The 24,875-nt window shown below is 40.0% G+C and overlaps 1 protein-coding gene across 3 annotated transcripts in view; it reads right to left on the reverse strand.

Annotated features, from left to right (window-relative positions):
• Positions 1–24,875, reverse strand: part of SATB2 (SATB homeobox 2) — a 180,114-nt gene that overhangs the window by 87,107 nt on the left and 68,132 nt on the right. For 2 of the 3 annotated variants that reach the window (XM_053918904.2, XM_024563955.4), the window contains 3 exons: positions 17,548–17,674; positions 16,259–16,382; positions 5,825–5,927 (listed from right to left, as the gene is read on the reverse strand). In XM_053918904.2, coding sequence (XP_053774879.1) covers positions 5,825–5,927; positions 16,259–16,382; positions 17,548–17,674 — 354 coding nt within the window. Of the gene's footprint in view, positions 1–5,824; positions 5,928–16,258; positions 16,383–16,967; positions 17,151–17,547; positions 17,675–24,875 lie in introns of those variants that run through there. The other variant, XM_024563956.4, reaches the window with a different exon arrangement.

Raw genomic sequence — 24,875 nt, forward strand, 5'->3', positions numbered from 1 at the left:
TTTAAACATGTATTTATATATATATACACACATGTATTTAATATATGTATACATGTATTTGACATGTATACATACAAGCAGATAGCAAGTTTGTTTCTTTTAATCTACAAACTACATTGTTGACAAACAACTGTTTTTACTTCCTTAAACACTTATGAATTAACATTTTTCCTGCTAGAGAAGCAGCTACCAGTATAGCTAGAATTGGCTTCTTAAGACACAAATAAGGCTGTAACTGGTGTGGCTCAGTTGGTTGGCTGTCATCCTGCAAAGGGAAAGGCTGCCAGTTCAATTCCCAGTCAGGGCACGAGTCTGGTTTGTGTGTTCAGTCCTCTAGGTAGGTTGCATACGAGAGGCAACCAAGGGATGTTTCTCTCACACATTGATGGTTCTCTCCCTCTCTTTCTCCCTCCCTTCCACTCTCTCTAAAAATAAATAAAATGTTTAAAACAATAAAGTCAAATTTTAAAAAATATCCAAGTAAGGAATTAGACCACATCTGAGCTTAGGGTTCAAGCCGTTCTCCACGCACCATTTTTCCACTTGCTGACACTACCAGTAGGCTTCTCATTTTAAGGCCAGGTAGGGGAAGGTGACAGACGAATGAGTGAGCACCGGTGTTCATCAGTGACTGTCACAGTGGGTATGTGCAAGGTTCTTTCAAATATTGGAAAACCAGGAAGATAAAAAGCGGTTGATTGTGAAAGTGATGTTTGTATTTCCAGGAATCCAATGTTTATATAAAATTCAAGGATTTGATGATGGCTTTACTTTAAGCAAAGTACAATATAAGGAGGGGACAGACAAACTTCCTTGCCAAACACCTTGACTTAGATCCAAAGCTGAAAGCGAATTTCTTTCATAACTCAGAAGAATTAGGTAGACAAAAGTAAGTCGCTTTTACCTCATCAGAGCTAAACAACAGCAGAGGCAGAAGCACTGGCAGCTGATTAAAGGCATTGTCCTGACCACCGATCCCACCATGGCAGAGCAAGGGCTGCCTCGTGGAACCAGGTCAGAGGACACTGATTTCTCTATTCAACTCCGAGGCACCACTTTGCAAATGACACAATCATTTTGGGGTACAAGAGGTGCTTTAAATGTGGTAACATTATATCATTTCAGCTATAATGATCATAATTACTTATTTCTTTTAATCACAACCCACTTAACCACTTTAGTACAGAGGACTAGTTCAAGGAGTTTAATTTTCATTCAACATCTAATCTTTGTGTTTACTGAAACCCTTCATGGGCTTTGTTTACTGTCTGCTTGCTGGCCTGGACGTTTGATCTTGCAAGACTAGATCAGACAGGGTCAGATAAAATACTGATTACTAGAATAAACCAGGCTTGGGGAAGTAACACTGATTTTAAAAATCCTCATTTCTCCCGGCTTCCAGCTTTTTAATATTGTGCAAAATAAGCTCAAATAAACAAATAAAATTAAGACAACTAGCAATCAGGGGGTTCTTGAGCAATGATTGAGAAAAAGAAAGTGATGGGAATAATTTTACTTTGGGGCCAAAACTATGGGGTTTAGTTAGGTCCATTCTTTCTAGTGGTATTATTTTATGACACAAATAATTTCATAATATCCACTAGTATTTATGTGAACCTTCAATGACCCCTTAATTCTTGGGGCATATTAAATACTTGTGATTGACCTGACCAATACAGTTCATTTTGCCAGTTGAAAACACTTTAGATATAAAATTATTTTCTTTTAACTTATTAATTTTTAATTTAAAAAATTTAAAATATATGAGCCCTTTTTGGTAAGGCACTATCGTATTCTCACAAAATCCCCTTCAACAGTAGGTTGCCATACGAGTACAATTCCTATTAGTATGGCATACATAATTCCCCTTACTTTCATAAAAATGGTGGGGAAAGTTGTTGCCTAAAAATAATTAATGCCAAAGAGGAATTATGTTAAAAAATAAGTGCTTTTAAAATGTACAGAACTTATGAAAGAAAAGTAGACAAAGTAAATGCTACACAATCCCAAGAATTCTTAAACATAGTGTTGGAATAGCATGGACATTTTTAAGTCCTAATGGATTATGTTTGTATCCAACACTAAAACTGCTACACATTAAATAGCCGTTAATATTGTTGGTTTTTTTTCACTTTTACACAAAATGTACATTTTTTTCCTTATACTCTGGAGCTTATGAGCTCTACGTCATAAAACATAGGGCCAGAAGAACTTATAGTATGAGATGAACAGCGATAAAAAACCATGCTGTCTGAACCAACCCACTACCTCATCCACTCACTTCACCTTCTTCAATATCAAAAACTCGTGGGATGCAGGTTCATGGCTCTGGACCTTAAAACCAGAGTATACAAATTCTGTCACTAATGTTAACTCAAATATGTCCATGTCAACCGTGATTGTCTTTGAAATTAAAGAAGAAAGATAAACAGAATGTGCTTTGCTGTGATCTGGGGCAAATAAAGTTAACATGCTAAGCCAAACCAACCTAGGACTTTTTAAAGAATAAGTGTAAATAGTTTAGCTTTAAGAACAACAAATTCAAAAAATGCACATTAAAATGTTTACTTCAAAATTTAGACAATTCCATTTGTATATAGTTTTTACATCTGTTTTTAATGATATCAAATTATTGATTGTTCATTTTTCTCATATTTATTTAAGCATTAACTATAGAATTTGTAATATGATCTTTTTTTTTAATCCTTCCAGTAGACTTTTATTTTTGCCAGGTTTTAGTCATATTTACTTTGATCTTTCAGAGTATATAATTATTTTACTGTTTATTTATTTCTATGAGAAGAGAAAAAAATTTTGACCTAGGAGATCTATACGTGGCAATTTGTAACAGAATCACATAGCTTATGTTTAGGAAATCATGGTTTTGATTAAGAAGCAACCATTTAGTTCCCACTGTTTTATTAAAACAGACATTAGCAGATAATAGGAAACATATTTAACAATGTAGCCTGTATTTAGTTTGGAACATCAGTAAGTTAGAGATTTGCTTCTCTACTGTCAGCCATGGTACATGTAAACAGGTAACTTTGGGCTGACAGGGAGGTGGGAGGGGTTGAGGGAGGAAAAGCAGAAGGAGGGACATGGACCTCTGGCTCCTGAGCTCTCAGAAAAAGCCCTAAGGTTGAATTCTGGTTTTGCTACTACTAATTTCCTTCTTTTTTTTTCCAGTCTGAAAATGTATGGACACAAACAAACCTTACAAACAGAATCATTACTTTCTCATGAGAAGTGGATTCTACTGGATAGAAACTCCCACAGCAACATCTATTCATAGCATAAAGCTCCTATCAAATGAAAGGAGCCTGCGTAGGTCCGACACTTCCTTTTCTCCAGGGGTCGGAAGTTAATAAAACACTCTTCTCTGGGTGTTTATTTTCTGTACACCATTATACCTGTCATGGATTCTTTGTTTCTCCTCCCACTCCCTTGGCTGATGAATCAACACCACTCGAACTGTTTTACGGCAGCTTGTGTTTACTTCACACATACCTTAACCTTCCTTTTCTCTTCCCACTGACACACACACAAGCACACACACACTTTTCCACAGGAATGACTAGCTCCATCTCTTTGAATGGCATGTGTGCACAGTGTCTGGCAGCCTCTTCAGGTGTGTGGATCCTTGACCTCCTGAAGAAATCAAGGTCCTAGTCTGCTTTTACGGCACTTGAAGATTTAACTGTGCATTTACTATCCTGAGGGGAAAAAAATACTTGAAGAATTGGATTTCTAAGAAAGAAAGGAGGAAAGTGGAAGCCGTGAGTGTTAATATGTGTGTGAACGTGCACACACACACATTCTGTAGTGGCAATTCAGAAAACACTACAGTGAAGGGTTTCCAGTCTTTCTAAATCTGGAATTATACTCCAGACTATTAAAAGAGGACACTCTCTTCCTTTCTCTTAAAACAGCAAGTGAATGGGATTTAACAAATGACCTTGAAGCTGTGTGATTCTTTTGATTTTTAGCCAAAGAGGGTATGTTCAAGCGTGTTAACAACCTTATTTTAAAAGAAAAACTTGGAGATAACACTTAGAGAAAAGAAATCCTTCTGAACCACACGATCATGTCTCATAATGTGAAGGCATTATACATTGTATCCTGTACAAGAGTTAATATTAATAACAGTCTCAAGTGCCCAGACCAGAATCTAAAGGGTCCTAAGAATTTTAGAATATGCTGTAAAGAAATAGATCTTAACTCAATTTTTAGTAAATTTAATTTCTCCTGGGTAGTTCAACATCATGCCTCTCCTTATAAATCGTGTATTTAGCATAAAGTGCTCTCACTCCTTTGTAATCAGAAGTGTGCCTGCCACCCATGCACGCGAGGCTCATTTCCTCAAAAGGTAACCTTGTAAACAAGCTCCCAAGTCCTCAGCAACCAAAGCATTACTTCCACACTCTTGTCTCCTGACAGGAAACCTGCAGGTGGTAAAACAAATAAATCCATCCTTTACTTTTACCTACTTACCATAAAGGTTTTGGCCCTGGGATGGGGGCAGTGAATTGACAGCAAGGCTATGAGAACCTATAATAAAATGTGATGGATGATGCCACAATTGTGCAAAATTTGGACCGCACAACCCTCAAACACCAAGCTATTACGTTACCCCAAACTCCCCAAATCACCTCAGAGGCTGGTCGTGTTTGAATTAAACAGCATTTGAACTGGGGTGAGAGCAGTATAACTTTTCCAACACTGACATATTTGCAAAGGCAAAATATCACAAATATATCTAAAGGGCTGGATGGTCTAAATAGCATGACATTTACTATGTAAGAGAATTGTATGTTCAGGACCAGACATAATTCTATATATAGAGTCAGGCAGAAGTAATGCCTGCTTGAGTGTGGTTGGTAGGGTAATAATGTAGGTGTAATGATTTACAGTTTTAATTTGAACATTTCACCTAAAATGTCACATGGTGTGCTTGAGTATGATAATATTATGTTACATCCTTATGTAACATAACATGCTTATGATTTTGTAATAAAATATTTTGTAAAAAAAAAAGGAGCATTTTTGGTGCCAGACCCTGTGTAAGATATTACTACAACTACTACTATTATTTATTGTTATAGTATGATAGCTTTTAATTAAGAGATTCCTTTGTGCTACTATTAATTTATTTAGTCTTCACAGATAGCCAGCGACTCCGATGCTTTTATTTCTCCACTTTTCAGATGAGGAGACTGAATCTGGGTGAAGTGAAATAATTCGTTCCCGCTCACAACACAGCTAGCGAATGGACGGCCAAGGCGTGAACACAAGTCTGCCTGAGGGCAGAGGCCCTTGGCTTCAACCACTGCTCTAGAACTGTCTCCAAATAAACACAACATCAGAACTCCAGTCCTGACCAAAGGTTTCCTGATACCACAGCAGTGCTTCTGATGTGTAATTTATACTTACACTGTAAGTGTTGATTTAACCTAGAATGACTGCTTTTAAATTTCCATTAATATATTAGTAGAATTAACTTATTGATTAGATTTTTAAATAAACATCTATGTGAAATAAACCATTTCAAAATATTTTGAAAGATCTAGACCTTCACAAGGCTGTCTTGTGAAAACATAAACTTCATACATTATGCTAAGAATTTTACTTTTAGTTCTAATACAATCTTAGTTTTAAGGAAGCTAATTTGGATCTCAATGGAAATATTAAGAATCTCATCTTTATAAAAGTTATATAAAATTTTATTTAAAAATTATACCTCAAGGTAGCATAAATTCCAGAGCATCAGTGATTCATTGGCCTAAAAAAAATCAAAAACAGGCTTTAAAAATAAAAAGTTTACCTTTAATCTTCTTGTACTTCTTATACCACCGCCCAAACTCCTGGCACTTGGTTGCTGACACGTTGGCATAGTATGTGCTATTTACAATGGATGAAATCATACTCTGTAAGCAAAAAAACAGTTATTTTTCATAAATACGAGTACTCCTTTTTAGGGACAAGAAAGGACACACAACAGCCCACAGCGATCTCCTTCATCTTTTAAATTTGAAGGAGTCACCTTCCTCCAAACCAAGTGATTAAACATTCAGTAGGACTGTCCACATTTACTATCCCTTTAATGTATGCTTATACGACGACTGTGATTTCTCCAAAACACCAATCCAGGGACAGCGTCAAAGATGGAGAAGGCTGGACACACACATTAGACACGGGGAGAGAACAGTTGTGATTTAGGAGCCAGAGCAAAAGGTGAGACTGGAAGCGCCAGCGCCCGTCATCCAAATAATGCCTTTCAGATGTGCCTGCTCCGTTTCCAACCGCAACGAGCTTAGAGAGCCAAGAATCAGAGAACATCCGTGCTACACACTGCAGAACAACGTTTAGGGAAATCAGTTAAATTAATATAATTTATAGAAACGTGTGATTAGCACTTGTGTGAAAATTCACCAAATGAAAAAATTAACAGTGCTATTTTAGAGCAGGAGGAACTAAACATAACACTTGTACTGTGTTTCAACCAAAAATGAATCAAAGCTGAAACTTTCTGAGTGCTTCAGTACTTGATTCCTTCTTGCTCTTCATCCTCCTCTTCCTCCTCGGCTAACCCCAGTAGCTGACTTGTCTTTAATTTTGGGAAAAAGGAAAGAGAGGGGAGCATCACCTGATTAACAAGTGGAAAATTAAAATTATAATCACACACCTTGAATTAAATTTTCTACTGAGATATGTTTTCAGTCAATATGGTGTGTTTGGACCAACATTTGTGGCAGATGTTAACTTAAACCTGAATGATTATGGTAGTCCATGTGCATGTTTTGTAAATAAATTTTATTGCTGCAAATTCCGTCTGAAAACAAATGGACATAAACAATTCAAGAGATTCAAATGACCTACATTATGCTTTACATCCTGCCTTGAAATTGTGCCTTTCTTTTAAAAACTAAAACGTACTCTAGATACGGAGCAGTTGAGCAAAATCTTAGAATTTCTAATGGCATTTCTACAAAATAGCTGAGATTAAAAGGATAACAATAAATCAAGGTAAATTATTTGCAAAATTATTTGCAAAATTATTTGCAAATTATTTACCAGGAGGTTCAAATGCCAGCAAACAGTCCTGCATAGCCAGACATTTGAAACAATTCCCTCTGCGAGCCCACAGTCACCCTCTTTTTCAATCATTATGCAGTACTGGTGGGGGAGGGGGCTCCTAATTCAATTCACAGAAACCTCTTCGGCCTTTGTACACAGCAGATGGCTATCCTCCCCCAGTTAGTGATCTCTAAGTGGCAATTCTGTTCTCTGAGGGGAGATAATAAGGAGAACTCTTTTAATCTAAGGATCTGAGCACAGCCCTAGGAACGCCAGGAGCACGCATCACCTGGCTGTATCACGGAACTTTGAGAGCCTCGCCTGCTGCACCGGAGGCTCAGCAGGATCCTCCTCTTCCAGAGGCAGGTTCTGCTTTGTGTATTAGTGACACAGGGGTAGGGAAGTCTCCCGACCAGCCAGACCAGTTCCCTCTCTGGCTGAGCTGTTCTCTGTCCTAGTCCGGGAGACCCTGAGGACAGTCACTACAGCTGTTTCAATTTCCCTCTCCCTTGTGTCTAACGCAGTTCTGATGTGGGATATCTGAGTCACTGAAATATAACAGACGAAAAGGGGCAGAGAAGAAATTTTAAAATGCCAAACTGAAATGTCATAATAATGAAAAATTTAACATGAGAGCAGCCTAGTAATAGATGCACCAGCCACGCTGGGGTATGTGAATAATGGCAAATGTACTTGTCTTCTCTCTGTGTTGATTGTACAAGTGTTATCCTCCGGAAAGGCACAGTCTATATAGCCACAGCAGGAGTCAGAGCTAAACCTTCTATTGCAAAGTGATTAAACATCCACAGCAAAAGGTAAGGTCAGAAACTCCTGAATTCGTCATCCAAATAATGCCTTTCAGGTGCGTCTGGTCTGCTTCCAACTGCAGACTAGAAAGTCTAAAATGCAAAGTGTCTCAAGCACTGCCTGGAGCTGCACCTCAAGTCTTCCTGGCCCTTAAGACCAGGCCACAAACCATATTGTTCTGGCCCCAGACAATCCACACTTCCCTCACTCCCTGGTCTTACTACTTGGTTATTGCTCCAGAAGCATCTCCAGTGACACTGCACAGGGCCATTGCCAATCTGTGTGGCAAGGCAATGAATATCTGAGCTTCCATGGGCTCTGTCAGCAGGTCCTATACTAGAGTCACGCTCATAGTCATTTAAAAAGGGGTTGGCTACACAGAGAGACTCAATCAGATTTATACTTTTCCCCAGATAATTATAAATTAGTTTCTATTTTTACTGATCACAGAACAAAAATAAATAGGGTTAAGCTATGAACTGAGCCAAGGAACTAAGAATAGTAGATAAAGAGAGCTTCCCAGGTAACTAGACTAGTCATTAAAAAGATCTCTTCGAATTTGTGGCAAATTTTATTCCTATTAATTCTATGCAAGTCTTTACACACAGCTGACACTCAAAAAAGGTTTAGCAACATAAAGTTTTATAATTCAACATGAGAGAGCTTTGAAAACAGAAGAGATACATCTTGGGAATATTTCAGATGAAAGGTCAGGTTATGTCTTATTATTTTAGTTTCAAACATGAACTTTCCCTCATCCTAAATTAGACTATTACATTCTCATAGCCTGAGTCTGAATTACTAGGCCTCGCTAGAACATTCTGGACACATACTGCAAGGTCATCTTAATGTTAATGCCGATTTATATTTTAAAAATCAAAACTTAATTCATTATAAACAACACTGACAGGGGCTGACACAGACCCAGCACCTGCTGACCTTTACCCTACAAGAAATAATGTTCCCCAGAGGCCCTGGGTGCAGAGAAGCTGTCTTTACCACACTGTGTCCACTCTACAACCACGTGTTTTAATACTCTAACGTCGCTGAAAATTGGGATGCATCTTACATTCAACAGCATGTTATAGCTGATGAGATACTGTTGCTGCAAAATGGGGTGAATAATGATTAAAACCCTTCCCACCTACCACCCTGCCAAAAAAGACCCAGTTTCCATCTACCGCTTCTTAAAACATGTGTATAATTTTGTAGTTTATGTTGCTCTTTTATGTATTCCAATCTTCTAGAGCAACCACACAACTGGACTTTTAGGGTCCCCACAGCTTTTTGATAAATGAACGGGATCTTTTTCAATCCAGAACACAACCAAATCCTGAATTTCCATGTCCATGTAAAGCAATGCTGATACAAATAACCTGAAAGGTATGTGCACTGTTATTTGTGATACTTAAACAAAGGGACTACGTTTGCCGAGGGTGCCAGTTCAGTGACATTGCCTTTACTAAGCTCATTCCGTCCTGCGCTGGGCCAGGCTATGAGGAAGAGCGGGGAGCACGCACGTACAACGAGGAGTGAAGGCAGCCTCCTTACGACACTCAGTCACAGCCATAAATGCCACGTGGACAGGGAAACAGACACGGTTACTTTATGAAAAAATATTATATATTAAAATAAATAGGGAGGTTTAACATGTCTTCCCAACTACATAAGTGTTTCAGAAGTTTCAGACTTCTTTGTCATTAATCATGAGATTTTAAATATGAAGATTGTAGACGGAGGCATAAAATCCAAGTTTCCTCATTTGCAGCCTCTCTGCCACATAATTTGCCACTTGTATCTGCAAGTTTTTTTTTTTTTTTTGAAAAAAACAAGGTATTGGAGACATCGAAATATACCAAAATTAGTTACTACAAAGTTAACTAGCTCATCTGAATTTGCTCTAAGCCAAACTGTAAGAGGAGATTGTAATATTGTTATTAGTACTTATTAGAGCTAAGTAGACTGCCTTTTCTAAAACTGAAATTTCTTTTAGGTCCCTCAGACAAATTTTAAACTTACATGTGTTTTTTACTAGCCCAGTGAATAGATGTCACCTGTGACTATCAGTATGGTTCCCATTTTTGAACTGAGGGCCCCGAAGCTCAGAAGGAAGTATCCTGTCCAAAGTCAAACAACAGAGAGCTCGACAAGGAGGCACAGCTACAGCCACACTGTGTCATGGGTGTCTTCAGAAGGGAAGCTGAGGGACGGAAGGAAGGACGCCTGCACCATCACCTCTACCTGCTGGCACAAGCTCAGCAGTGTGCACTGCAACCAATTCCTAAACAAGGTGACAAAAGATAAAGCGATGCTGTGCAGGCCCCTTCGGTGAGGTGAGCAAGCTTAGAATCAGAACAGAGAAAACTAAGATGTCTAAAGGTAATTTAAAACTTAATAGGAAAAGCAAAACAATAAACATGAGTTAAGATGATTTGTACGATTTACTTAGAGAGAACTGAATAGCCTTTCTTCTTCCCCCAAAGAGAAAGATAAAATAATTAGATATTTTCCTACTGCATTCTCGTTGCCTCAGTGAGATGTGTGAACAGGAATGTTATACTAAGAGTAGCTGCCCTGCAGGTACATACTACAGTTGCTATAAAAAAAGAACATTATAAAACCACAGTGTGTGGTTAGATAGTCCGCCAGTGAAAATGTGCTGAGTGAGAAGAGTGTCCGAGCGGGGCAGGGCTGGCACCTCCTGGCCTCTTCTTCCACGTTAACATGAAGAGCGAACCACTACACAGGCAATGAATAATGCACATGGGTTTTTCTGCTCATTTTCAGCATCTTCACTCCCTTCTATGATATGCTAAATAACACACACAAGATGAGATTATAATGACACTTCAATTAAGTATGGCAAAGAAATAAAAACTGATACGGAGAATTACTTTTTCAGGAAAAATTCATTTAATGTCGTTTGGCAGCCTTCCACTACCCCTTCCTATCCCCATTTCTGAGCTACACAATCAGAACTGAAAACTTCCCGTTCTAGTCGAAAGGAACACTTTTCTGGGCTTTGGAGTATAAAAGGACTCCATCTGAGAGCTTCCCCCCTAAACAGCTGGTGAGCGGCTTGCGTATCTAATGGTGGCACCCTCCTCCTGGTGAGGCCGGGAAGTGGGCGCCGGCCTTCCAGGGCTCTGAGGATTCAGAGGGACGACTCGTGGAGAAGTGCTAACACGAGCTGCGGGGTCAGTGAATGTCGGCTCTCTCCCCTCCACGCAATCACTTCATGCGGCCATCACAATCACCCAGCCAGGGATCCTTTTCAAGCTGTCCCTCTGAGCCCCCTTCAACAGGAGTTCATGTGGTGGGGCCTCGAACTAAAACAACCTTGCACGAAAATAACTCGAAGGAACAGTTGGCAACTGGTTAATAAGAAACAGGGTGCATCCTCACTTCATACACAAATGTAAGATTAAATTAAACAGACAATTGGCAACTGGTTAACACAGACTGGTCCAGCAGTTATCACCCACTTGTCTGTAGAGGAGACACGAGCAATTTGTTTTCTTCTACCAACCCAACTGGCTGCCTGACTTCACTGCCCGATCGTTTTGGCGTATCGCATTTAAGTTAGTCCTTTAATGATCCCCAAACGGACAAGGCCTGCTTGGGATGACAGAAATAATTATCTTACAGTCTATTTCTTTAAAAAAAAAAAACGGCTATAACTGCTATTTCACTATCATACTAGAAATCTAGCAACTTTTTCACAGTTCAATAACTCAGTCATTTTGTTCCTCAAATACCATATTTTGCCATGTATAAGGCGTACTTTTTTGCCCAAACTTTTAAGGGAAAAATAAGGATGTGCATTATACATGAGTAGTACTAATTCCATACCTGTATGAATGCTTTTAATTCTTTTATTTATGCTTATGAGTTAAAAAGTGTAACTCTAGAAAGCAATAATGATATCCATATATTCAAAAATAAGTGCTAAAATCCCTTTATACAAAAAAACAAGTATACAAATAAATAAATAATTGAATTAAGAAAATAAAAGAAAAAAATTTTTCCTGAATAGGAAAAAATGCACAACCATGGATGCACATTATACACAGCGATATACATTATTTGACAGTAAAACCTCAACTCAGAGCCTGGGACAGAGCATTGAAAACATATCTGTGTGCTGAGTAAAATAAGCCAACACAAAAGGGCAAATATTCTATGATTTTACTTTTATGAGTACCAGAATAAGTAAATTCACAGAGACAGAACATGGAATAGAGGTTACGTGTGGCCGTGGAGGAGGGGGGCAGGGAATTATAACTTAATGGTTATACACTTTCTGTTTGTGATGATGAAAAGTGTGGAGACAGATTCACAACACTGCGAATGTAATGAGTGACAGCGAATTGTAAACTTAAAAATGGTTTAAAAGGCAAACTTCATGTTATGTATATTTTACCACAAAAAAAATTACTTAAAGCGTATCTAGAGTCACAGAGAACACGCTGGGGGAGGGCAGAAGGACATTGGAAGGTGCATTCATTTACAAATTATTTGTTCTTTGCAATTTTCAGTTAACAAGATGGGCTTTTTAGTCATTCCATTTGATCATCGTAATAACCTGTGAGGTCGACAAGGCAGGTACTGTTAGCTCTACTTATTTTAATGGATCAACACCCTGAGGACTGGGGTTATAGCACTGAACTCTTCCTCAATGAAGAATAAATAAGCCACAGAAAGATGTGTTCATAACGTTTTCAAATTGGAACAGTGAGGTAAGACCATTTAATAAGGGAGACCTGTGCCTAAGCTATGATAAATACGACTGCATGGGGCTGACCTTGTGGCTGAAGAAAAAAGCTGGAAGTGGTGACTCAGGGGGACATTAGAGGAAAAGGAAGAGGCTGTCAGCGCTCAAGCACATTTGAAAGGTGAAAATACACAGACACAAAAGCACAACCTATACTTTCCAAGCCTCTGGCCAGACAGAGAATAGCTAAATCACAGCTTCCCTTCCTTTAAATACATACACCTCAGGCTATAATCATTGCTCTTCTATGGACTTTTCCTCTCTTTTGCTGTCCGGGGTGCTCTTTTGAACTGCAGACTACTGGGATGCTCAAGAAAGTAAATACGAGCCACTGAATCTTTCATTTATGCAATTGCCAAATTTGAGTGAGTGAATATCTAATATGGTTTGGTTTGGGGGCAGTAAGGAAGAATCATTTAAAAACAGCTCACGTTTACTCATGAGCTGAGTCTATTTTAAATAGCCCAATAACCTACCTGTCTCCTTTGAGGTAAGTAGTACTGAGTGCTTCACTCTCTTCTTCCTAGATTGAGGACTTACTCTCTCATCTTTACCACTGTACCTTCAGCCCATTGTAAAGTGCCTGACTCAACTGGGACTCCAGTAATGCTGGTGGAATACACTGTTGAATTACTCTTTCGTCTGCTTAGAACACAAATGCATTCTTTTTCACACTAAGTAGGTTAAACTTCAAAAAATGTATGTACCTCTTCTATTACAACCACCAACAAAATAAGCGAGCTTGTCTCCACACTGTAATGCAATCGAGCTATGGAAATTAGGAGAATAATCTGGAATGTTTGAGAGTAATAAGCAGGATTAATAATGGGGTCCACATTACATGCCCCTGTTGTCTGAGGATTACCCCAATGAGACAGATGTTCTATAATCGCACAGCAGACAGGAAGCCTACATCGAATCCCCCCCAAATCCAGACAACAGAACTGAGCTCATGTTTGACGAAAAATGAGCTGGGCATCACCTATCAAATTATTGCAATCACTGTTTCTACTTCAAAACATTTTAGAGCTTCTAAGAATACTGAAATTAGTAAAACTTCACATTTCACAATACTTTCTATAATGTTTATATTTAACCCTTTAAACATGTTAGAGTCAGGTTCTCAACTGAGAGTGATTTTGCTCCCCTCACAGGAGGGCCTCTGGCAATGTCTGGAGACATTCTGGTTGTCACAACAGGAGGGAGGGGGTGCTGGCACGCTACTAGCGTCACACTCCTGGGGAGAAGCTAGGGGTGCTGCTGAGACATCTACACTGCATGGGCAAGCCCCCCAGCACAAACGCTTATCCAGCCCAGGAGGTTAATAGGGCCAAGGTTGAGAACTCCTACATTAAAGCAAGATATACCTTGTGTTGAATGCTGAAAACATAAAGATAAACGAGAGTTGGCTTCTGCTATTGTGGGCAATCCGCCGAGTGATGTGAACAGGCAGATAACACTGACAACAAGCTGTGATAAGTGCTGTGACAGAGGTGTGTACACAAGGCTACTAAGAGTAGAAGCAGCTACTTCAACTGGGAGGTCGGCGCACTTCACCAGCAGTGACTTTCCAGCTGGAATTTGAACGGTGATTTCCTCAAGTAGAAGAGAGCAGTGCATGCTGGAGAAACCACATGCAAAAGCCAGCAAGTGCCAACCGGAGGAACTCCAGGGTCATCAGCATTGTGGGCCAGACCTACCAAAGCCAGAGATTGACATAGTACATCTATCTCCCTAAAGGGCCGGTTTCACACGCTCAGAAGGAGGATAATAATTTAACAGGAAAAGTGATATTTATAGTATTTTTTTTAAATATCAAGAACACAGGTATATCGAGTAGAATATAAATTTTGCATGAATTTTTAAATAACACAAGAAGCTGCTTTGTTAAACTTGTAATACTGAGGGTAGTTAAGTTTTTCCCACCTCCGGAATATTTTGGTGACGTTTGAACAATGGAAAATGTTCCAAGTAATTAATTCCATGTGTTTGGAGCACAGAGTGGGTGCAGGGAGGAAGATGGCTCTGGTGGGAAATCAGACAGGACAGTGTCACCTCGACGGTTCTGGGACGCTATGCTATAGCGTCCAAACTTCCTACAGACTGGGTAGGGGGCGGGAACGGAGGATTACGAGTTAGGAAATGGCATCTATTAGTGCTGGAGAAGCAGGTAGCAGGAGAAAAGTTATGATGCGTGACACCTCAAAATATTTCAGATGGCATAAAGGAGGAAGATTTTGGATGTGGAGGTGGTGGTATCCATAGGGTCAAACATGAGACTGACAGAGAAGAAACTTTTTAGGTTGGGCAACTAGGTGGGCAAGCAATGAGGACAGAAAATGGGGAAAGCTTTTTACGGTAGACGTAAAGATGATCTCATGTGACCCTCGAGACAAGCCTGTAAATTATGTAAAATACGTAGACACAATCGTGTCCCGTTACAGATGAGTTTGAAGAAGCTCTGAGAGGGGAGGTCTCGGCCAGGACTACACGTCTGACATGGAATAACTGACCTTAGAGCGCTGGGCTCTTGGCATCTGGCTGGGTTCTTCCCACTCACGCCCTCTCTCCAGTCACATTTTATAGTTAAAATCAAACCTGATCATCATGATAGATCAGTTTGGACCAAATTCCCATAGGCCTTCAAAGCCTTGGGTAAAATTCTGAATTGGTGATGATAAGTTAGGAGTTTGTCCACTTCCAGACAAAGCCCATTCTGACTTCCATGTAAATCCAAGAGACAATTAATTGTGACTTATTGTGAAATTCAGGACAAATAACTGAAGTTTTTTTCTTAAATTGTTCTTTATCCAGTTCCTGGATGTGACCAGAATGATTGAAAGTACTTATTTTTTATAACTTCATGAGCAATCACATTGGAATAAATCAAAATTCTAGCAACGAGCCTTAGCACCTACATGCATACCTGCAGGTAGGTACTGAAATGGCCTGGGCGAAAGCTGTGAGCACAAGAGCAAGCACGCAACCTGTCTGTGATCAGCTCAGTAAAAATGGAGTATCACTTTCTCTCCCAATCCATTTTCACCCAATGAACTCACTATCAAATCTCTACAAAGGTGTATGATACAAAGATTATCTCTCTCTCTCTCTCTGCTAGACCCAGAGAAGGCTCAATAATATAAATAAATAACGTGTAAATAAATAAAGATGGGTTTAGCGTGGCTGACTTGTCCCATTGACCAAGTGATACAATGACGTGCAGCCTGCGCTTGGGCTTATGAGGTCTGGTTTGGGGTCTCAGCCTGTCACTTAACCAGCTGAGTAAGCTCAGGCAGGCAAAGTGCTTCTCCCTGGACTTCATGATCTACAAAACGGAGACACTGGTCCCACCTCCTATAATATAAGTGAAAGGTTAAAGACTGTAAAATGTTTTAATATACCCCTATTACATCAAAGCTTTCAGTAACAGATACCTTCCTGTGTTAGAATAAAAAGCACCATAATCTCCACATTTTTCCCGCCCAAAATGTAGTGCGACTCTGTAAATGAAATACGACTGTCTAAGCAGGCGTGCCTCTCCTACTACATAGCCCCCCGTGGCTTTCTGTGTTTCCCGGAACCCCTCCTGGAGATACCGACCTGGGAGAGAGGGCATTCTTTGGCTAGTGTGCTCTGGTTCATCTCCTTGAGCAGTTCCTTTAAGGCATTGCGGACTGTGGCGTGGTTCCACTGCTCCGCAGGCAAGTCTTCCAACTTGGAACAACTGGAAAACAGAACACGAATGAACAAGAGGCAAACCTTCACCGAGGGCCCTGACTGCGGGAGGGTGTGGGTGCAGCGGTCACTCCTGGGCAACAGGTCGGCATCAGACGAACTGCTCAAGGACAGGAGCTGGTGTGCACCCCAGAGGAGGGGAGGGGAGCAAAGCACTGCTTCCCTAGGACCTTGACGGAGCTCACCAGTCACTTCACGTTGGTTACCACTCTAGTCTGAGAAAAACAGTCACTTTGAATATGAAGAAATGCTAATTTTTAAAGATGAGAATTCTCTGATCTGCTGAGAGAAATCACATGGGAGTGTGGTTATAAACTTCCAGAACACAAATTTAATTACTGGACATTCCTGAGGTTAAATGTAAAGAAACATTCCATCAGATTTAAAGTTTAAAGGCCCAACCTTCACTCTCACAGAAAAATTCAGAGATGTTACTTTCCTAACCAGAAAATAACTTTTAAGAGAAGACGCCAAAGCATTCCTAAATAAGGGGGAAAATTTTGTGTTCATATTAAAGTACAAATTCTCCAAAAGAGGCAAATTCAATACCTTTACACTAAAAGACAATGCTTACGTCATGTGGCCTGCAGGCATTTTACATGACAAGACTCTGCAGAGAACCTCTAGATTCTTTAAAAGCAGCATAATTTGTTCTGGATGCTGTATCTGGAGGGGGAAAGGCAGAAACAATTCCCAGAAACTCTGCGGGCCACCAGAGAGAGAGGACAAGATGTCCTGTGCCAGCACCTTCTTAGTAAATCTGCTACACGGGCAGAACACTTACCCCTCAAACACAAACCTGAAACAGCAGAGGTGTTTATTCTTCAAATACTATGTGCTAAGCATTTAACCAGAGGGCCCGTTAAAGTAGGGGCTGTGGAAAGTTCCCCTTTATGGGCTGCAGATTTTTAATGATTTATCAAGCTTCCCCTAGGTTACCACTTCACTGCTTCTGAAAACAAAACATAAAACAGTTGGAATGTGGACTATAAAGATGCCTGGTGAAGTGCCCCTCCTTCCCCTCTCGCTCCTTCTTTTCATTTCACCCAGTGTCTAGAAATTAACAAAGACGGGACGCGCTGATCTCTGCAGCGACTGTGTGATCGGCGGAGCCGCTCTGAGAGCAGGAAGGGCAGATGTTCGGAGACACCCACCTCTGTAATTGGATTTTCAGCGTCACGACGTGATAGACGTCCTGCAGCATGTCGGCCACTGTCGCATCGGGGGCATCTGTCACGTAACTGAGGGGGAGAGGGTTCCACCTCCCCAGCTTGATTATTCCTGCACAGGGAAGAAAAACATAATAAACACATATCTGCTATTTATTAAACCTTCCCGTTGTTTGTTCAATGTTAAGAAGGTCATTCACCAGTCAACATTCAAGGCCCACTCGGAGAAATTTTACAACCCAGGGCAATAACCTATTTCTTTCTGGCTGACAATTGAGTGAGTCAACTATACAGGATGATGAGAAGAAAGGGATGGGGTTCAATCACGGACAATCAGTTATTTTATGTTTTGCTGTTTCTTAAATTACTTAGAAAAGCATAAGGATACTTCCTTCCCCCAAAGTCTTATTTCACACTCTAACTTAAGACTGATGCTAAATATACCAGACTGCTGATTTCATAGACAAAAAAAAAAAAAAAAAAGCAAGCCTTAAGTAAATATAAGATTGGGTTTTGAATCATACGAGACAATTCGTGTGTGGGCTCAGCACACACACAGTCACAGCCCGCCGGTAGTGTGGTCCACAGTGTGAACAGCCTTCGGAGCCGAGGAAGCAGTTCAGCATTTACTCCCAGGTCCCCATTTCACCAGGCGCAGGGGTTGTTTTCCGACAGCACAATGACTGACCACAGATCAGAAATAACTAAGACGCCTTCAACTTCTCTTTAATTCCTCAGCTCTTTTTAGAGTGACAGTGGTAGCCCTCCCTGCGGGGTTCCTACAGCACAGGGTGAACACGGGACAACGGAGAGAGGACAAAAATCCTGGTCAAACTTAGGCCACGAAGAGCAGTGACCTCAGGAATACCCTCGTCACAGGAAGACTCACGAGCCAACTTCTGCAACATGCTGTGAAAATGCTGACTGAAGCTTAAAGCGGACCCATCTTACCTGGGTGTACATAACTTTGACGAAGAAAAACTAAAGAGAAATGCATTTCACAAACCATGCAGAGAAACAGAAGTTTTATTTGTATGCTATGGAAAATCAAATGGTCCCCACCAGGATGTCAGAAATTGTCACACACACATGCAGAGAGCATGTGTTAGTGACAGAAGAAAAAAGGAACAGCATTTTTATTTTTATTTTGATAACACAGGTAAGTACAACTGCACTGTTCTTTCAAAAAAATATTTGTTTTTATCATCAAAAAGAAAAGACACCTATATATCCAAGTGAACTTTTAAAAGCTTCAGAAAATGATACTTTGTAGCTTTGGGGTGAAATTCCAATAATAGGAAATGAACTCTCTGGTCAGGCCATGTCCTGTCCAAGATGAAATAAATGAATGCGCAATGCCTGACATAATGCTTGAAAACAGGGAATAAACAGAACAAAAATATTAAAATGATGCACTGTTTCAGTATTAAGATTTAACAATCTGGTGCTGAATATGCTGCAGTATAAATAGTGCCTGGACTCGGATCCAATGAAGTAACACAGCTCTCATTCATAGTACCGTATGTCTCCAGTTCTGGCTCCTGAAGTCATATTTCACTTGCCAAGAAAAGCTGTTTTCTTGTGGGGATAGTTTTCCTAACGTTCGCTCTCACGACAATGAAAAGTGCACAGCACGCAGGCTGTAGCCGTCATGAAATGAACAGCCCGGCTCACTGGACAGCCACCCACGGGCCAGGGGCGTGTCTGCTTATTGCTTCTTTTACGTCTTCTGATACTTGAAAATACTAAAAAGATACCATGTAACATGTCTAACATATACCTTGTTAAAAAATCATTCCACGATTTTAAATTCCTTTAAAACTCATTATCATGATAGCCCATAAATTGAGTATAACTTGACCACATTCTAAAGACATATTTCATTATCAGAGATTAGAAGGGGATAAAAATGAAATTGACAATCGCACACTACAAAAGGCAAGCAGAAGAAGCCAATTTCGTGGGTCATTTTGGTTACTAAGAATACCAAGATAATACGAAGCAAATAAATCCTACAAACTTCAGTGTACGACCCTGGAGCAGACCCACCTATGCTGCTGTGTGCACCATTTTTCACTCCTTTTGCATGCTGCGTAGTGTTCCACTGTGAGGATATACCCCGATGTGGCCAGACACAACAGAATACTGCTGTGTGATTTCACTTACATAAAATGCGGAAACAGGCAAGACTAATCTAAGGAGCTAGAACTCAGAAAGGTGTTGCCTCTGGATGGCCCTGACACTTGACTAGAAATGGACATAAGGGAATTTTCTTGTTTGGGTTGGTGGCTGCAATGGTATAAAAATTGTCAAACTTCATAAAACCAAACCATGTGCATATATTTTACTGCATGTGAACTGTACCTGTAAAAAAAAAAAAAGGTGAAGGGAGAGAATCTCTCTACAGGAAATGATAGACAAATCACTCTACTGGAAATAGCAACTTCCATTTAGGTAAATCTCTCCCCACATTGATGAGCCCGAAGGAGACTTGTTTGGGCTGGAATTAGACACACACAGGTGTCTTCACAACTCTTAATACCTCTACCGAAAGCACCTGCTACAGGTTGGTTTCTACCTCTTGGAAGAGAGCTGTTGACGGATGCTATTTTCAGGCAATGGGAAGTGGCATGTGCTTTTTCTTTTTTGCAACCTATTGATTAACCTGCACAGTCATAGAAGTCATGTTCTTTGCTCAACTATGTGCCAGGGCCGACAGGTGCAAGACCTGCTAGGATCGCTATGTCTAGAAGGCTGCTCTCCTCCAGCCAAGGCAGGGACTGGGAATAATTCTCTCTAATAAGAATTTCCTCCAAACAGGGTCTTTGACTATGCATTAACCCTCTGAAAATACATTCCTTAGATATGGTCCTCCTTCTCTGATATAAAATAGACAAAAATATGATGTGGGCTAGAAGTTGAGAGTTAACCGAAGAAGTCCAATTGGAAAGCAGCGTACTATAGTGACTAAGAACACAAGCCTCAGTCACATTCCCTCTGTTCACATCCTGGCACCCCCACCTACTACCTACGTAGACTTAGCAAGTTACTGAATTTCTCCACACCTCAACCCTCTCATCTGTAAAATGGAACAATAAAAATACTGACCACATGGGAATAAAGTGCAGATTAACTGTAAAACCTTTTTAGTACAGAACCTGAATATAATAAACCCCAATAACAGTTTACAGTAATTCTTTAGATGTTTTTAATACTTCCTAAAAGGAAGATATGGTCCATTTATTTCAAAACACATTGAATCAGGATTTTTTATGATTTGATTATCTTTCAATCTTTAATTCAGTCATGTGCCTGTAAAAGGCCCTCACTGATACAAATCACAGAGGACCACCGTACCCTCCCGCCAGTCCGCCAACCCTCTTCATTTCTTCCATCCGTACTCTGTGGGGCCTCCTTTCCTTTCACCAGTGAGGAGATTTAGAGCTCCCCCACTTTAACGGTAACACTACCACAGTCTCTTTCCCCTTACTCTCTCATGTTTTGCACCACCAATGTACTGAATGTGCACCTCCAATTTCTCCATCAGACCTCCCTTTGGTACCCAGTTTAGACACTTTCCACAAGGAAATGGACTTTCAGAAGGGTTGGGGCTACTCGAAGGATCAGAGCCCAGACTCCCTTCAATTACCATGCTCTTGCTCTTCTCCGTCACGCTGGAGCATGTGTGGGGCACATCAGAAGAACAGATTGGAAAAGAGGCGGTTCCATGTCTGGAAGGCCTTGAATGCCCGACTCAGTAGCACACAGAATGGGTCAGAGGTCAGGAGCACAGCCGGGAGTCAGAGGTGAGTTTAGGTCCCACCTCGTCTCCTTTCAGCTGTGAGACTCTGAACAGGCTGTGTAGTCTCAATGAGTCTGTTTCCCACATCTGTAAAATGGGAAGAATAGCAGTATCTACCCTTTAGGGTTATCCTGAGGCTTTAAAGGAGAATGAGAATTTGAGCACTGGGGTTGGCACACAATGACTGCTCAGTAAATGTCAGATGGCAATAGACCCTTGAAAGCTTTTGAATGTAGATATAATGTAAGGAAATGAGCCTATACTGGAATACAGGTGGATTAAAAGAGGGAAGCATTTTGAGGGAAGAAAAAAGAGCTGCAGTAACAGAGATAGGTGTGTCTCATTACAACTGTAACCTCTTCCTTGCTCTCTCTAAAGAGGGACACCAACCCCACCGGATGCTCCAGTGCAGTGAAGAAGGACAAAGAAGAAGGAGCAATGGGCTCTGTGCCCACTGGAGATACCTGACTCACAACACTGGAAAACTCTCAATGAAAATGGCCTAACTGTAAATACCCAGATATTATTTCCAGTGCTCACATTCCAGCAGTAGGTTTTGTAACCTCAATCTGGAAAATGAGAAAAACGAATTTGTAATTAAATTAGATAGTACTGCATTCACACACACACACACACACACCCAAACTCAGGCAGGCACATAGTAAATACACAGTCGACATCAATTCCCATTTCTCCTCTGAATACATATCGCATTTTCATCCTTTCTGGAGTATCGATTCCCCAATATTCACTTCTAGAAATCATATGCATTCTTCTAATTCTGCCTCAAGAATAATTCTAACCCTGATCAACCCAGCCAAAGACAATCAATTCTCTACACAGCTGCACAATAAATTTTTTTGGTTGGTTTGTGTGTCTTATAAGGGACTTAATTCATCACAATATCCTTTAGGTTACTTTACAGTTTGCAAAGTGTTTTTTTTTTTTCAATCCATTAATTCTTTGCCATGAGAACAGCAACGGGTCAGCATTCTAACTGGAAGTGAAGAAGAGTCACTTCTCAAGGACACTAGTGGGTTGTAGTGAGGACTAGACCCTGGGCTTCATCTGACAAGTTTTCTGACTGCAGGACCAATAATCACTTTTCTATTCAGCTCCATTCACATGCCAATGCCCAAACACACAACGGACCCTTGCAAGGCTGGGCCATGGCTCCTCCACAGTCACATATCAGTGCTGCCTTTTCATGTATCACAAAGAGACAAAGGAGACCAATGAGCAAAGAGGAGACAGGCCCAGAAAAGCCACCTATACTTGGAAGTTCCCTGGAAAAAAACGTCTCCCACAACAGAGCTATTTCAGAAATAAACATTATTTCCAAAATGCTCTTTCCTATTTCCAAGGAATTTATCATCTGCAAACATTTAGAAAATGCCTGGTGTTGAAGACTATTACAGATGCATTTTCAAGGTCTTTGAGTCACAAATTATGGGCCTTTATTTGGGGGTTGAAATTCATACAAATGTTAACATGATTGAATTGAGCACAATACAAATAAAATTGTTCACATCCACACAAATCTGTTCACTAAAATACAGAGAACCAATCCACTCTTTGTGTAATGCCGTTAGACCAAATAACAAAATGAAATTGTAGGTAAATTTCCCATTAGTGTCATAAAATTAGGTCGGGAATGAAAACAATCTTTGTCTAAAATTAAAAAGATGCAATAATGGGAACCAGTTTTTACTCTCTCAATGCAGTATTCTGTCAACGTGTTGACATTTCACAAAAAGAAATATCAATAGATTTTGCGTTCATATGTTTTTGTTAGTTTTATCAGTTTGTAATCTATCTAGAGAAATCAAATACTCTTCTCAGTAGATGCATAATTCATATCATTAGTATTATTTACCTCTAGCTATGTAAAACAAGAGTGGTAATAATACACATTATAGTTCATCAGTATTAGATTTAACGTTCTAAAAAGTTGATCACTTCTGAGGAAAAAAATAAAATGTGGTCATCATACAACACAATCAATGGAACATCAGGAGGGTTTGTATTAAGCAGTAATCCTTTTTATTCATTCAACAAATTTTTCCTTGTGTCTCCAGGATAAGTCACAAAGATGCACAGATAACCCAACGCCTACTATCCCTGTAATTATGGAGCTCACAACCGAGTTGAGAAACTTGTTATTGCTAAACACGTGGCTAAGTGAAACCACTCTTAAAATAAACCAAATGATAGCTTCTATCCCCTGTACTTCAAATAGGAGACATTTACTTCATGAAGGCCTGCAACAGATACCTTGTAAAGTTCACAAAAATAATGCCCACAGTTTGCAGTGGCATATAGATAGATGGCTATATTGTAGAATAATACCCATCAATCAATCTGTGAGACAGATATAGGAACCCACCAATATATCAGCAGTATTCTTATAATGCAATTCAGTGAATAATTTTCTTTTATCCCACGTACATTTTAACATTAATTTTCAAAGCAAAGTGAAAACTCAGCCTAGGGGGGAAAAATGAGACATTAGCTTTAATATCCAAAGTCTGGGGTTTATATATCTCATAACTCCCTGGAAAAGATCTCAGCAAAAGAGTATCAATAAAAAATAAAAAAATAAAAAAAAACAGCCTCAGAGTAACTAAGCCTTGGGGCTTCTGGTTCGTAGTATTATTTGCACTAGACACCAACTGCCGATGAGGCCCCTTGTAAAAATAGAAGGACTCCAGACAGCGATTGCATCTGTTTATTCTCCTCAGAGCGGCCGTGTCCCTACGCTCTGGCATATAATTTTCTGTTGTTCAGCTATGCTTTGTTAAAGAAATTAAGAACTGCCTGTCCTAGAGAATAATAACATAGAATTATTTATCCATAAATCAGCTCATGGAAATCACAACCCAGCAGTATATAACAACTCAGCCCGTCTCTAACCTATGGCCGACTGCGGTATATCATCAAATTGTAGTGGCAAACAGGCATAAATTGTAGTCATTATTGTTAACCTGTGGAGGGGAAGACTTTTCAATGAGAAAAGAAAGAAAAGGGCAAAACAAAAGTGATTTCTGAAGTGTACATATTTCCTTTTTAACGCATGCCTTCGCAGTACCCCGACACAACTTACTGTAACTCTTGTACTCCCTCTGCTCTGATTTTAGAGACTGCCTATATTCCAAATGTCCTACACTGGGGCGAAAGTAGATGGGAAAGCAAGCAGCACTCTTCCGGCATTTTACATTATTCAAATGCCATTATCACTTACACAAATTAATGTAACCTCACAACACACTTGTCTGGAAACCTACAATACACTTAATCTTGTCTTTATGGCAATACAAAAGAAAATACCAGACGAAAATAAATAATTCAGTAATGCAGAATAACCGTTGGGGCTACACTGTCGTATCAATTATCTAAAAATCAGCACACACACAGCGAAGCTGCAAGACGACGTCCCATCCTGGCTCCTCTATCTGCATCCGCTTGGGCGTTAGTGACAGACACAAACAAGGTCAATTTTTGCTCCTGAAGA

This window comes from Desmodus rotundus, chromosome 2 (assembly GCF_022682495.2).
Source record: "Desmodus rotundus isolate HL8 chromosome 2, HLdesRot8A.1, whole genome shotgun sequence".
Classification (NCBI taxonomy): Eukaryota; Metazoa; Chordata; class Mammalia; order Chiroptera; family Phyllostomidae; genus Desmodus; species Desmodus rotundus.